Source organism: Molothrus ater, chromosome 1 (genome assembly GCF_012460135.2).
Source record: "Molothrus ater isolate BHLD 08-10-18 breed brown headed cowbird chromosome 1, BPBGC_Mater_1.1, whole genome shotgun sequence".
Classification (NCBI taxonomy): domain Eukaryota; kingdom Metazoa; phylum Chordata; class Aves; order Passeriformes; family Icteridae; genus Molothrus; species Molothrus ater.
The window spans coordinates 129,965,635-129,980,686 of record NC_050478.2 but is presented as its reverse complement, the minus strand read 5'-3'; the positions used below and the strand labels follow the sequence as shown (position 1 = coordinate 129,980,686).

The window sequence follows — 15,052 nt, the reverse complement described above, 5'->3', positions numbered from 1 at the left end:
TGTGATCTTAACTACTGTCTGCAAAGTCAAGGTTAAGTTGAACACAGCAGGCTGGACTCAGAGGTTCCTTGGTCTTCTGATACTTCTTGCTGTCTCAAGTAATGCTTTAACACTAATTAGTATTTTCTGTGGGGCATATGCAAAGCTTGCCATGTGAAATTCATACAACCTCAGTTTGAAATCTGTAATATGTTTAGGGTGACTGAGTGGAGGAGAGATTAGGATCTTTCATTTGTGCTGGTTTGAGATGCTGTTTAACATGGGTTTTTTCCGTTTCCTTTTTTCTCCCAAAAAAAGCTGTTCTGCTGTGATGAAGCCAATCAAAATAAAATCAAACAACTTTTTTGGTTAGTTCTAATCCTTTTAAACTTTTTTTTTTTATTCTAGATATGCGAATGCTCCATTTCCTAACTTCTTGTCTTGATATTTCTTAGTCCTAAGATTCTAAATACTTGTTATGCATATGGGTGTTTTTTTCTTGAGACCTAAGGTTGTTGCAGTTATCTCATCTTCTCCCTAGGAAGCATAATTTCTTTTCCTTTTTTTTTCCCCTCTATGTTTGTGCATTTTGACTGAACCCCTCAGAAATCTCATATCTCTTTCTCTTTAGCCAGCACTGAAAACTACCTCCTTCATTGAGATAAAGTCTGTAACTGCTTCCCTTAACTATAATAATGCCCCTTTCTCCCATTTGAAAATATTTCCAAACTGTTAATTCCTCCCTAAAGCAATTCTTGTTTTACCACAGGGGAGAGAAAACGTGTCAGATATTTGCTGAGTTCTTTGAGTAGAGAGGTCTCTCACCCTCCCATCGAAGCATGTGCAGACCATCCATGCCCAGTGAAGGGACTAAAGGAGTAAATTGTGGCCCTGGGCTTCCTTGGGGCTGCCAGAATGGGATGAATGTCATGTCAATTTTTTATCATTACTTTATCCATGGTTGTTGGGCCATGAGTTTTGTGCCCATTTAAATTGTAAATCCAAATTTGAACTCTTTTAAGACCTACTTCTTCATGGTGTTGCTGTTTATACTTGTGAGTAAGGAACAGGCTGAGAGACCTGAAAGAAATAAAAAAATGGTGGGGTCATCAGGTAATTGTTTCAGTAAGGTTATTATCCAGAGCCTATTTATTGTGTAGGCACAAAAGGATTAGCCCTGGCAAAAAGGTGTGTGCTATCAGCTTGGGCATGGATCAGCTTCATCTGCCATCGTGATCTGGCCTTTTGAAACAGCTCAGAATTTGATGCAGTGTACTAAGAAATTTTAAATAGTTCTCAGATTCAGCATTAACATTATTAAATAGACTGTAACAGTTTAAAAAGGTAAACAAAAAAGGGCACAGGGACAAAGGAAAAACACATTAAGTACCCCTTAGAAATTCCAGAATACCTTTCATAGTTTATGTACTCAGCAACCTGAATACAATGAAAAAATTTTCAGATAAAACTGGGCAATAAAAGGTAATCCAAAAGATGAAGTTATTTTTTATATGAGTAGTGTTTTGTATTTCATGTTTTATGTTATAAAGCAATGTTATTGAAGGTTTTACATTTCTTCAAGTTACATCCCTTTAATCTTTCTTTTTCCTGAATAAGTAGCTTTATATTGTGCCTGTTATTGTAAAATGCAGGGGGGAATGAGGGGAGGTGTTTGGGTTTCTGTTAACATGGGAGAAAATAATTAGCTGGCTCTTAGAAATTAATGCCACCTTAAGAGCTGGAGTGGTTCCTCTGTATGAGTTACTGAAGTAATGTTCCTTTGCTTTACACAAACTCCTTACCATTTCTTCCCAGATTCTACTTCACTGATTGTTAAAATATAGGATTGAATTCATATATCAAGCTTGCTTTTCTGTCTTATATACTGAAAATTAACATCTAAAGTCTTGGCTGCAGTAAATAATTTATTCTAAAAGAGCTGAGGAGAGCTTTTAAAACTCTTTATTCTAAACAGTTTTCTTCTTAACTGTGAGTAAATATAATTTCCATCAGCTCTGGTTTCAACAAATGCTTTTTCGTTGAAAAGTATTTTCCAATAGCACCTAAAGCAAATTTCTTTTCTTTGTAGCATTTTTAATTCTAGCAGGATCTCAAGGTAACTATAACGCAAGTTGTGTGCTTCTGTTACTGAGAAAAGCATATCCCGTTTGTAATGAAGCATTTGTTAACTTCTGTATACAGATTGCGGTTCATTCCGTAAATACTTGTGGGTTCTCTGATGTCCCTCACAGGGTTTTATCTATGACAAATTCATACCACAGTTCTTAAACTGCATTTTGGATAGAAGATTTCTTTCTTTTGCAAAATTGTTTGCCAGTGTCTTTCATTTAATGCTTGTAAGTATTTCAACTTTGGTTTTCAATTATTTAGCAAAAAGGATTATCAGAAATACACAGAATAGTAACATGTTATTTTAGCATATTTCTCTATGGGATACTCTTCCAAGCTCCCATGGCAAAATTAAATCAATGTTACTGTTATCCTGAGCAACTCAAATTTTACTGTTTAAGTGAGTATGGTTCCTAGCTCTTAACTGACTTTTCCAACATAGTTTCACTTGGCTCAACCACCTTAAGTATGGTCAAAAGTCCTGCTTAATGTTTGTTATGTTTAAGGTCTTACTGTGCTATTAAACCTTACTATGCTGCAATAAAGAAAAAAGAAGAAAAAAGAAATTAAAAATCCATATACAGTGGGTTTGTGTTGCATTTCAGAAGCTATCCTTTTTTTTTTTTTTTTTTTTTTGCTTAAGAACAAAAAATTCCATCACGTCTTTTTAAGGGTTGGTTTGTAATCTTATGGGCTTTATTAGTTGTTGGACACAAAGATAAATGCACCATTCTTCAGCCTCTCAAAACATTTTTCATGCCCACTGATATTTTTGTTGCTAGGGTTTTGGTTTTTCATGTGAGAAGGCAATGGCCAGCACTGGTATGTTAATGGCTAACACAAGTGCATGTTGAGAGTAATAAAATACAGAGATAGTATCAGGCATCTCTGTTTCACTGTAAATGGTTGGCATAAATCACAGCTACTCCAGTTTTCTGGCTAGTATTGTGTGTTCTTGAGCACTAAAAAATAAATGGCTATGGAGGTGGTACAAATAGGACATAGGAGTATCTACAAATAGATATGCTCTGTACTTGCAGGATAGGAACAGAAGAGGTTTGAACTCTTTCTAATATCCAAAATTATTTAACTATTGAATAGTATTATTTAATCATTGTATGTGACAGTTTTTCAAGAAACAGGAAGAAACTTACAGATGAGCAAATCCAATTGCAAAGCAAATTCTAAACTTTTTAAGTATGCATATGCATATATGTATTCAAGAAAAATACAGAAGAATGCAATTCTCTGGCATATCTTTTTTAACTCACTGTATTCAGACAGCTTCATTGGTTGATTTTTCCGTGTTTTTGGCATAGTAAAAAAATGCCTGATATATTATGTAACTGCAAATGTTATCGAAGTTGTTTTCTAAAAATATTTTTTTAAATCTATATGTATTTTTCACACACTGCAGCTCATAAGAGTGTATCCAATTATATTTACTAAACTGGATTCAAACTACAGGTGATGGAATTTGCTCTTTTCCAGATGGGCAGTGTATTTGTTTGTGTGTTTGTATCTGTGCAGTGTCCTAAATTTTTTTAGCTCCAGGCAGAAAAATAAAGCTCTTAAGTTTTCTTTATAATCACCACTGTTTAAATATTTGGGCTGCATCATGGAGTCACTGAACTGACACTGGAATCTGTAGTCTTCATGGTCAATATTGTGAGTACACAGGGATATTTTGAGTAGATTTGTATCTTTTTTGTTTCTCTCTTTGCCCTCCTTCAAATGCATATTTAGAAGTAAAACTCCCCTTCAATAAATTTTGTTAGGCATAGATTCATACTGACTTAAGAGGTGCCAGTAGTCAGTTAACAATAGTCTAATGGGGTTTTAAGAAAGCAAATATACTGGCTTTAACATGGCAGGTAACATACTTCATAATTACTGTGGAGTGAGGTTTTATATCAGGAGAGTTTTCAAAGGGTATTGAAATAGACAAAGTCGTGCCAGGACTTAAGGAAGAAGAATTAAAGGAAGGGTATTTTTAATACTGTGTTATTGACATATTTTACAATATCATATACAGTATTTCAGAAATAGTTCCAGCTTGCCATTATGAATATGATGATTCTAGAAGAAGAAAATACAAGTGGCATCTTGAGAAACTAATGTAATCAGTGCCAAAGATAAATGTGAATTGACTTACAAAGTTAAATATTCATGTTTTAGAGTAGTTTCTTGTATTGACCATGCTATAAGCATTACTAATTGCAATAGGCATGCTGAAAGTATGCATTAATACACATTGTTTAATGTAAGGAAAAGCTGGTATTTATTTGTTTGTAATGTTCTTTTCTGCTTCAGATACACTTTGATTGATATCCAGGTATGATTTTGATATACTGACACAGCAGCAAAAAGGAATCCTGTCCCATATCAGCTTATGAAACACACTGAGGAGAGTTTGCCTGCCAGCCCTGTTTCTTATACCAGGTTGTCTTGCACTATTTAGAGAAATTCCACACATCAAATATGAAGGCTGTGTTCAGTGAAATTTCTCGTAGGTGAATTTATAGAACATCTGAAAAAACTGAGATATTGTACCACTTAACTAGATTCATCAATTAAGCCAAAGTGAAATTCAAGCTGAAAACAATGGGAAAATCACAAGATTATTTATCTTAGTCATATGGTAAAGCAAGTACACACAAAATATTTAAAAATCTGAAATGAAAGATCCTTTGACTACCAGGCAGCATTAAGTTCTGAGATAAAATTATTTCTACCACAAAACTAAAGCATAAAAGTCTTTGGGTTATATTGTATTTTGCCTTTTTTACAAGTCCCCTCTTCAAACTTCCACTATTTAGAGAAACTATATTCCACTTGGTTTTTTTCAAGGAACATTTGGCATCCAAAAATATCATACAGACCTTCCATTGGAATTGTGCATACTTATCATTTATACAGTCTGTCAAGTGTATATTTATACAGTGCTTCCTGAATTTGGGTGAACGTTTCAAAAGTATAAAGAGATTCCTCAAACTGTCTAAACATTAAACAGTATAAAAATGAAAAAGTGATTTTTAAAAGTTCAGACTTGCTCATGCTGTTATTTTTGCTGAGGAATTTAAACAATAAAATGATAGAAGTAATTAAACAGATGACATCTAAATGCACAGCTGCAAATTTCAGCTTTGTTTCATCTTACACTTTTTTTGAGAGAGACCAAAATTACTTCATAGTTTACTAATACTGTACTTTATGGCCATAGGTTCATTGATACTGTGTTCCAGAGACACCTCTAGAAGACAAGTGCACTGCAGAAATTCTTCAGCTTCTTTGCAGGCAATTACTGTACTCCAGCCCTTGTAGCAAGGGACTATTTTTATATGTCTGGTCACCTCACAGGATATTTAGAGCATTTTTTGCCCATAGGACTAAGAAAGGAAGCAAAGGCCAAATTTTTTGATGTGTGATCTGCTGTAATTCCTTTCATGTGTTTAGTAGCTTCTATATTATCTGTGCACTGCTACTAGTCCTGACCTTGGTGTGGCCAGTTCACTAAAATCTAGCTTTCCTAAATGGGTAGCAAAGGGAATTACAGTAGCACCCACCTGGCACCACCACTGTAATTAATGAGCATGATTGTTGGGTTTTTTTTTCTCTGTATAGGTATCTATTGGGTTTCAAAATAAACATATTTGAGTAGTCACATAAATAGAATAAATAAATACTAGATCAGTTTTAAAATTGCAGTCACTAATTTTTATCGCTATTTTATAACTTTGCATTCTCAGAATACTCTCAAAATGTTTTCTATGCAATTAGTTACATTGACAAAATAATTTTGGCTTTATGCCCGCAGGATAAATTGGTAGACTGTTGAAGAGGTTGATTTTGTCATTTAGAGATATGTACTAAGCAAGTTTAGAGAGAAGAGCCTCTCCTATTTTCCTTTGGCATGTGCTAGCCTTGCAAAGAGGAAAGCACATCCCATGGCAGGCCAGGCAAAGGGTCTGCCTAGCCCCAAACGTTCTTGTGTGCAGCATATGGAGACCTGGCAGACTCTGCTCTTCTGCACATCCATGCATCCTGTTAGACTGGTCACCTCAATTCTAACCAAGACAGTGTTTCCTGCTCCTTTTGAGAGGGTGTCAACCACACATGCAAAATAGGCACAAACCATTGACTTCCCATCAGCAGATTTATTCTTCTGTCTTCAAAACCAAATCTCTCTCCTCTTGCATTATGATAGCTCAATGAATATCAGTCCTTTCAAAAAATGGTTTGGGATTAAATAAATACCTCTATGACTCAGTAGTTACAATTGATGAAACTGGTGAAATAAAGGACACATAGTAGTTAGAGAAATGTGATTCTAATTTTACAGTTTTTCATCTCTGAGCAATTAGTTTAAGAACTGAGGGGTTTTTCTGTGTTGTCTGTTTTTAAGAAAAATCTACAAAGCAATTGTAAGGGAAGACCTATCTGCTTCAGCTTGTCAAGAAAAAGCTGTGCTGAAAAATATTAGTAAAAGAAAATAGTATATTTGATATTTTAGAAAAGGTTTGGTTATTACTATAATTCTTTTCTGTAGAAGAGTTATTGCTGCACAACTAGAAAAGTCCAGCAGCAGAGAGGAGATAACTGTGTTTCTGACTATCCCATCTACGTGTCTCAAAAGTGACTATTTAGTACCTAGCTTGGACATATTTAAGGGAGACACACTTGTGTGTAGAGGACTGTGATGGCTTTGTTGAAGATCCTGAATACCTTCTCTTAATGTCATTTTCTGTCAGGAGCCACGATTGTCATAGTAGTAGATTCTGTGCTTGAAATATCTAGAAGCTTGGAGTGAATTCAAATAGCAGAATTCAAACACCTTTTTCATGGTTGAATTTTCTAAACATGTTTCTAACACATCCTTATTCCAGACAGACACATAGGAGACTAAGTGATATGTTAACAACAATCAACTAAAATCTTAGTGCTCTTTTATATGATTAGCTGTTTCAAATGATAATGAGTGTAGATGGCTTGTTCTATACACCCAGTTGGTTTTTTTCCACCAGGCACTTTGGCATTCATGTATTGGATCCTGTTTTAGGGCATGCTTATCCATAATTGAATAATCTGAATAATCTCTTTTCTTTTTTTTTTTTTTTTTTTTTTTTTTTTTTGTGATTTGGAAGTACTGAGTTCCCATGTGGGATTCATTGTGTAATGATCTTTGTAGCTATTTGTTGCTGTATCCTCTGCTTTAGCTTTTTTAACACTTTTACCAGTTCCTCTCTTCTCAGTGGTACTCATCTCTGTAGGTATACAGAGTAAAAAGGCACCAGTGCCCAAGAGATAGAAGTCAGAAATTTATCCAACATTAATTTGAAAAACAGGAAAGTTACTTGTTACACTTATATTTTTGCATCCCTGTAGCAATTGTTTGAAGTAGTCTAGTGCAATCAGAAGAAAATTTTGCATATGTTTCAGTTACTGGCCTTTTTTTTCAACACAAGTAATCTACCTCTCAGCTGATTTATGCCTATGTTCAAAAATGATAAACACTACAAATCATTATAAAGTTAGAACTTATGAGTGTTGCTGACTACAAAACATATTCCATTAAAATGTAATTTATAGCTTTTTCCTTTGCATGAGGATGTTATGTATTTGGCCACTATGTAAATTTAAGAAGGGGTCAGTAATTTTTATTTTGCTCACAGAGCTATCACTGATGTTTTCTTTTTACAAGCATCCTGCACATATGAAGATGAACCCAGGTACCATAACCATTCTGACTTAAAGGAATGTGTTACCTTCTGTAGATAATGTTGCTGTATCTGGCTGTGCAGATCACAACCCCAGGGCTAATCAGACAGAATGCAGTTGTCATTGTTAAACAGATTCCTGTAATCAATAGTATCACTTGCTAATCAGAAAAAGATTAAGCAAAGTAGCCTTACTGTACTCAGTTTATATTTTCATTTAATAAAACATTGCTGAGTATGCTGCCAGCAGTGATGGAGATGGGACAGTAGCTGTGTTATTCTGAGGCTGAGCTGGAGAGGGTAGAAAGAGCAGCTGCCAACAAAGCCAGTCATGTGTGGCATGGTTCCTGGGGAAAAGAGGCAGAAACAGTGAGAATTTGAGTTTGCTGCTGATGGCATTTGAAAGCTTGCTCCACTGATCCAGACTAAAATAAATTGTTTCCAACATAAAACACTGTTTGTTACACCACAAGTCTCCCTGTGGACAGATTGCAGGGTGGGAAAGCAAACCCTTGTCCTGGAAGACGTGTGTATCACTCAGTATGGCAGAATATGTACCCAGGATCTTGTGAGGACCTTCTCTTCTTGCCTAAAGATGTCTCCTTCTCTCTTCTTGCAGCATTAGAATGTTCTTACCCGCTTCTTTGCTTTAATTTCAGCCTTAGTGCCCTGATTCTATGATTCTTCATTGCCAGTATTGTGCTCTCCTTTTTTTCTACTTCTCATTCTTTTTTCCATCTTCCTCACAAATAATTCAATATATCCAAATTTAGGCACATCCAGGACTTCCATCATGGGAAGTCATGCTATAGGATTTTTTTTATTTTAATACTTAGGTCATGTCCCTATATGTTGTGTGATGTTGGGGAAGTTCTGTTTCTCTCCAAAGGGCTCAAATGTTATCTTGTCTGTGACAAAAAGACATCTAGGTATCTATTATACCATCTATTTGGTAAAATTCCAAAAAAAAAAGAAAAAATAGTTGCCTTTGTTTGAAAAGCTGATTCCTGTCTGAGGTTTTACTTATAGAAGTTTAGCATTCTCAAAGGCCAGTGTTGTCATAGATTCTCTTGGTTTACCATATTTTTGTTCTGTGCTCTTCTTGACACCTATAGCATCTCATTCCAGATGGAGTCCAAGAAACGTTTGCTTCAGTTTCCCTGTTTGGTAAAATACATTCAATGGCTTTGTCAAGGAGGAAACTTCATTGAGCTGAATTGGGGAAAAGGCATCTAATGCATCAGTGAAGGTGCATTAGGTCAGTGATGAATACTGCTGTGATTTCTACACTAGTCAGTCACATCTCATGCATAGGTGAGGGACTTTCAGACCACATCTAGCCTGAGACTTCACAAGTTTAAGCAGAAGAGGAAGGAGTCCTTTTACCTATGTGCCATAGCTTATTAAATATTTATCCAAGCTTACTTTCTGTTTCCTTTGTAAATTAGGATAGGAAGGATCTTTTATCACCAGGCAAAACCTTTAATAAGTGAAATTTAGGTAGATAGGTTTATTATCTCTGTACCTGGAAGCAGAAATCACTCCACACAGAGATCCAGTAAGTACTAATAAAAATTAGCTGTTGTGTGTAAAGTCTGCAAATATTTCTTAATTATTATTACATAATGTGTAGTCTTTAACAGCCATTTTCCTGGCTTGTTTAGCTTTTTGTAGGTCTCAGATGAGCTGTAAGTGAATAAATGTAACTTCTTTACTGTGGGTCTCAGAATTATGCTTATTCAGCAGTATGTAGTAACTGGTTCAACATGAACTGCCTCTTAAATAAACATACAAAAAACCTGACCCACGCAAAATCAATTTAAAAAAGAGAAAAACTTTAAACCTGTGTTTCCTGTGACATGCTTATGGTTGTCTTTGGTTGCTTGTGATCTTACTGTATTGTTGACCAGCTGTTGTATTCTGCACCACCTGCCCAAGATTAGATGAGATAGTGAAGTTGTTTTCAGAAGAGGGAAGCAATTAAAATCATAACCTCTACAGTACATTTCAGCTGATAAAACATCACTTTTGCTGGAGGTAGAGAAGTCGTGAATTTGGCTTACTCTGTTTTCCGGAATTTATTTGCTGCAAGGATTTTAAAGGATTCGGAGTTCATACAAAGAACGTGGACTTAAGATTAGGCCAGGTTTGCTGTGGCTTAACATACCTTCATTCTCTTAGGAAGTATACAACTAATATATTGGAGACATACTTAGGAAAATTGTTGATATGGAAAAACCAGAAATGAGTGCTTGTGTATATCACTGTATGTAAATTGTTGATATGGGAAACTAGAAATGAAGGCTTATGTAAATGCTTGTGTATATATATTATATATATTTGGGAAAAGGCTATATTTTGATCCAGGTATAAAACTGGCATGATGCAATTTCTGAAAGCCATAATGAGCTTCATCAAAACATCAAGGCATTCATTACTAATCCTTGTATTTTACATGTATGTGTAAAATATGTGTTTCTTGAAATGGGTTATCTATTGAAACATAGTATGCTTGGATTTCAAAAGTGTATCTGAACGATCAGAAGAGGAGTTTTATATTATATATAGGAGATTAGTAATAGTAGGATAATGCAAATATGAACTTTTATATCAGCATGAAAATATTGAAGCTGAAAATATTAGGGTGTAATATCCCAAAGTGCATTAAAAAAAGATGCAGCAGACAAATGCGATACCAGCAAGACAATACCCGAGTACCTTCTCTTTAAATAATGCCCTTGTATATTTTACTGCACCTAAAGATTTTTGCCAAAGAGTGACTTTGTTGTGGTTTATATTTAAATAAGTAAATTTGTGAGGGTAAGGAGGCCATTGTCACAGTGGGGAGTTTCAGATTAGTGCATACAGACACATTGTGCTCAAGGAATTTGGTTCACAAGGTTATGCTGAATGAGTCTAACGAATATCTAGATGAGCCTATTGCAAGTTATCAAGCTGCTCATAAAAGAAGAAATGAAAAATGGTCACTGTGAAGTAAAGGGGAGAACAATCCATTGTGCATGTGAAATTACTATCATATTCTGTTTAATATACACAAGAAGATTTCCGAAAATATGTGATTTGGTGCTTTATTTTAAGTAATATTTCACAAAACAAATATTCCAGTATTTACTTGTATTAGACAAAGTATGAAAATAGACATTGGATCATACAATAATCTACTGTGGTGGGTTTAAAAATAAAAACAAACTGCATTCTCATTGATGAAATAATGCCTTAGAAAGAATAATAAAAGGCACAGTGGTTGTGGTTAGGTCTCTCTGTGTGGAAAGTTGACAAACACATTCTTAAGTTTTAAGAAACCACATTTAATTTTGAAATACCACTACTGACATAACAGATTTTCAGTGTGTTTCTACTAAGCACTTAAGAAAGTTATAGGGCCTACTGAACAATGCCATCACACTGCCTCTTCAGGAGTGACTTGATCAAAATGGCTTTCCTGTCATCCACATGTCTCTGTGGGTACATATGATTCATTACTTAATTTTCTTAATTGCTAACATACTCCATTGGTAACAAGGGCAGTGTATTAGCAGTTTCAACTGTTATTTGGATTTGGGCAGCACTGGGATTACACTTTGAAACAGATTGCACACCTATAGTTTGCATACCTGTACTCTTGAGTTTGCAGTTTGGGGTGTGCTACTTCAATAGTTATTTATGTTTAGATTATTAGTATCAAATTCACACAAATTACAGAATTATTAATTTCTCTGTGAAGACAGCAGCTGTATACTAAATCATTTTGGCCCAAGACCTTGAACAGAACAGTAGATTGGATGTCATATGCCAGTGAGAAGCTCAAGCTTCAACGCAGATGTATGAAATCAATAAAATAAGACTACAATTTGTGATCATAGATTGAAGGAAAAAAATTAAGATCCCCTTGGTCCCTTATTTTGAAAAACAGTGATTATATAACAGTGGATTTTTGTTATAATATCAAATGAGCAGTGCACAGAAGGCTGTATTGTTCCCAGTATAGCAAGGGCAAGATAATTTTTTTTTAGTATTTCCCAGTGCTTATTAGCAGACGATGAATGGCAGTAGAAGACTCCTCTGTTACTGGTCACAGGTAAAATTTATCTCAGCAGCCCCCACTCATTTAATAACTCTTGAATATTTTGTTGAAGTTGAGTCTGACTGTTTCCAAAACTCAGCTCAAGACTGAATCTAATGTCATAGACTTTAAAGGAATCCACAAGGAATGTGGTTCACTCAAAAATGCTTTTTTCTCACTTGTTAGAAGAATTTTATTTAAAAACCTCTGTGCTGAAATACAGTGGTAAAAGGATTGAGTTGTTTTTCCATCATCTTGGAGTACTCTTTTTAATTTTTATTCTTTGATAAATTTGAGCAGTGGGACAGTTGGTTATAGTTTGTGGTTAGACTGGTATGTAGCTGTTCTTTTTGAGGACTTCAGTGTGACATCCTTTATCCATTCAGTAGATATGAATCAGTCCTACTTCCCCACAAGGCTACTTGGATAAATCTCATTGAGAGTGCAATGAAGTTGATGCATTGATCTCATATCAACTTTGGTACGTCTGGCTAAATAGAGGAATATGTTCATTTGCAGATCTCCCATTGAATTCCATAGGAAAGAGGCAGATGGGTACTTTTGAAGATTTGAAATTAAAATAATGCTTAGTGTAGACAAAAATGGTGAAACTGGTGCCTTCATTTTGTTAATTTGGATCTCAATGAATATCTGATTGGTTTTATTGTGAGCTTTGGTGATTTCTTTTCCTTTTTTTGACATTACAGGAGAGCACTAAATCTAGGAATTCTTCGAGACCCTGGATCAGAAGTTGAAGACAGACAATACCAAATAGATCTTCAATCTATCAACATTGGTACTGCTTATTGGAATCAGTTGAAACCAGAGAAAGAAAATGGAAAAGGAGGGGTTTTGACAGAGACTGAGAGAAATTCTCAAAATCCAGCACTTGAATGGAACATGGCCAGTAGGTAGGGATTTTTTTAAAGACTTACTCTTTTCTGAAAATAGATAGCACAAACTCTGCAGAGAGCATCCACAATATACCTGAATTAAATAATTCAGTACTGGTTTTGCTTTACATTACAAGCACATTTCCCTGGAGTTTTGGGTTACATATTTGAAATTCATATTACTGTTGTTGTTATGCTGTAGTTACTGTCTAGTTACTGTGTGCTTTGCTTCCATTATAAGCTCTTCTCCAAGTTACTTACTGTCTGTCCATAAAAATAACTCCAGGGCTGAGACTTCAGCTTTTCAGTCCCTATAAGCAATGGGAGGTTCTGTTTTGGGGGTTTTTTTGGGTATAGGGTGTGTTTTGGTGGTGGTGGTGGTGGTGTATTTTTTTCTTTTTTTCTAAACTTCTTTTGTTTGTATTTTTACAAAGCTTGAGTAAAACCAGCTTAGACATTTCTAAATTAGAGAGGGATAAAGTAGAACATTTCCTATTGATTCTGAACTGGTTTTTGCACTTCTGTAACTAAAACCAGATGAATTCTGAGAATTAGATATTTCAGCTAAGTCTCCTTTATTGGGTATTGTATATGTGCACACAAAGTCGCACCCTCTGGTTAAACAGGGTTGAAAGACAAAGCATGCATGCACTTGTTTGCTATTTTAAATGTTGACGTTTTCAAATATAAAATTAGGGGGAGTTAATTGGTAATTTGTGAAGATTTTATGTATTTATTTTGGTTTTAATATACTTTTTTTGTACTTAAAAATTCATGCAAGTAGTTTAAAACTAAATTTTACAGACTGTGTAGCAGATTTCAGTTTTCAAACTGGCAGGAGTAAGGTCTGATGGCCAAGAGCAAGCTTTCAAGTAATTCTGTAGATTTAGAAGCATTTCTGCTAGTAAATGCCTCTTTGCCTATACATTTAGCTATTTATTTTAATACAAAAGTCCTTTCTATCTAATTCATGCAGAAACAATCTAATTTTTATGAAATATGTGCATAATTTTATGGTTCCTAAAGTATGATTCCTATCTCCATTTAGGGATGAGTTCCTAAAAGTGATATAGAAAAGCAGGCAGAATCATCTGGAAATAACTACTTCTGGTTTAATTTTCAAAAAAAATGGGAGATGAGAGGACTCAGATTTTTCTAAAAGTAAGGCAAGTTGTAGCAAAGGCTACATGAGGATGGCACACAGACTGAGCTTTGTAAGTGATGTATTGATGCAAGGCCAAGAGGGCAGATAAGCTCACTCTGGAGGAGAGCATGCAGGAAAAAGATGTGGTCAATAATAAATTCCAGTTTATCATTGAAAAATAGAGGGCAGGAAAAACAGTTCTAATCAAAGAGATGATAAAATGACAAAGAGTCACAGGAGTGCAGATAAAAATTTTAACACAGAAATAGATTCTGGTCTTCATTTATAAGATCATGTGGTTCTTTACTGTCTTCTAACAATTTATCTTTTTAACTCATATAATTCCACAGAGGTTTTTTATTTTAAATTCCTAGCCTTAAAAAATGTGTATGTCTTTATGGTTGGGCCTTGATGTTGGACAGGTGCATTGTGAGGCTCTTTGTCCCAAAATTCCACATCCACTGCAATATCTTGAAAAATAAGATTACGTTAATTTCCATAGGACTTGCAGCCAATTTGCAGCTTAAGCTAACATAGTAAAACCAGCCACTGAGAGATTGGCTTTCCTTTTCCTTGCCATTGGTGACTGAAATCCTACTGCTGGCACACTCTGGGTCTGAGCTGTGTGGTTATAGATTGATAGGAAATTTGGTTGGATTACTGAAAAGCTAATAGGACAAGAGAGGCAGCTGTTACAGACAATCATCAGTTCTCTTTTTGGTTTTTTTCCTGTAACTGCTTGGACATGCTTCCTCAGCAGACTTCCAAAATGAAGTTTTATTAGAATACAAATAAGTATGTTTGGTTTAAAATTGCTTTTGAATGAATCTTCTACTTGGGTTTTAATTTAGAACAGTTGTAATTAAATACATTAGATTTTCCTTTCTGGTGTGCAATTACAGAATTTTAGTTCCAGCTTGTTTTCAAGAAAAAGTATGAATGCTTTCTTATCCTTTTGGTTTTAAATTTTGCATATTTACTAAAGTTTTTTCAGGATCTTTGCATTTTTGCTTTTTAGTTATCAGTCAGTTTTTCTATGTCTGGGTTTATTTTATGACCTGTGGAAGTGATGTGTTGAGAACTGGAAGAACATGCACTGAACTCT

At 34.9% G+C, this 15,052-nt stretch overlaps 1 protein-coding gene across 1 annotated transcript in view; it reads left to right on the top strand.

The window, feature by feature from the left end:
* The window catches only part of VPS13B (vacuolar protein sorting 13 homolog B), a 433,772-nt gene that overhangs the window by 266,735 nt on the left and 151,985 nt on the right, over positions 1-15,052 (top strand). The window contains exon 31 of the mRNA XM_036379056.2: positions 12,618-12,821. Coding sequence (XP_036234949.1) covers positions 12,618-12,821 — 204 coding nt within the window. The remainder of the gene's footprint in view (positions 1-12,617; positions 12,822-15,052) is intronic.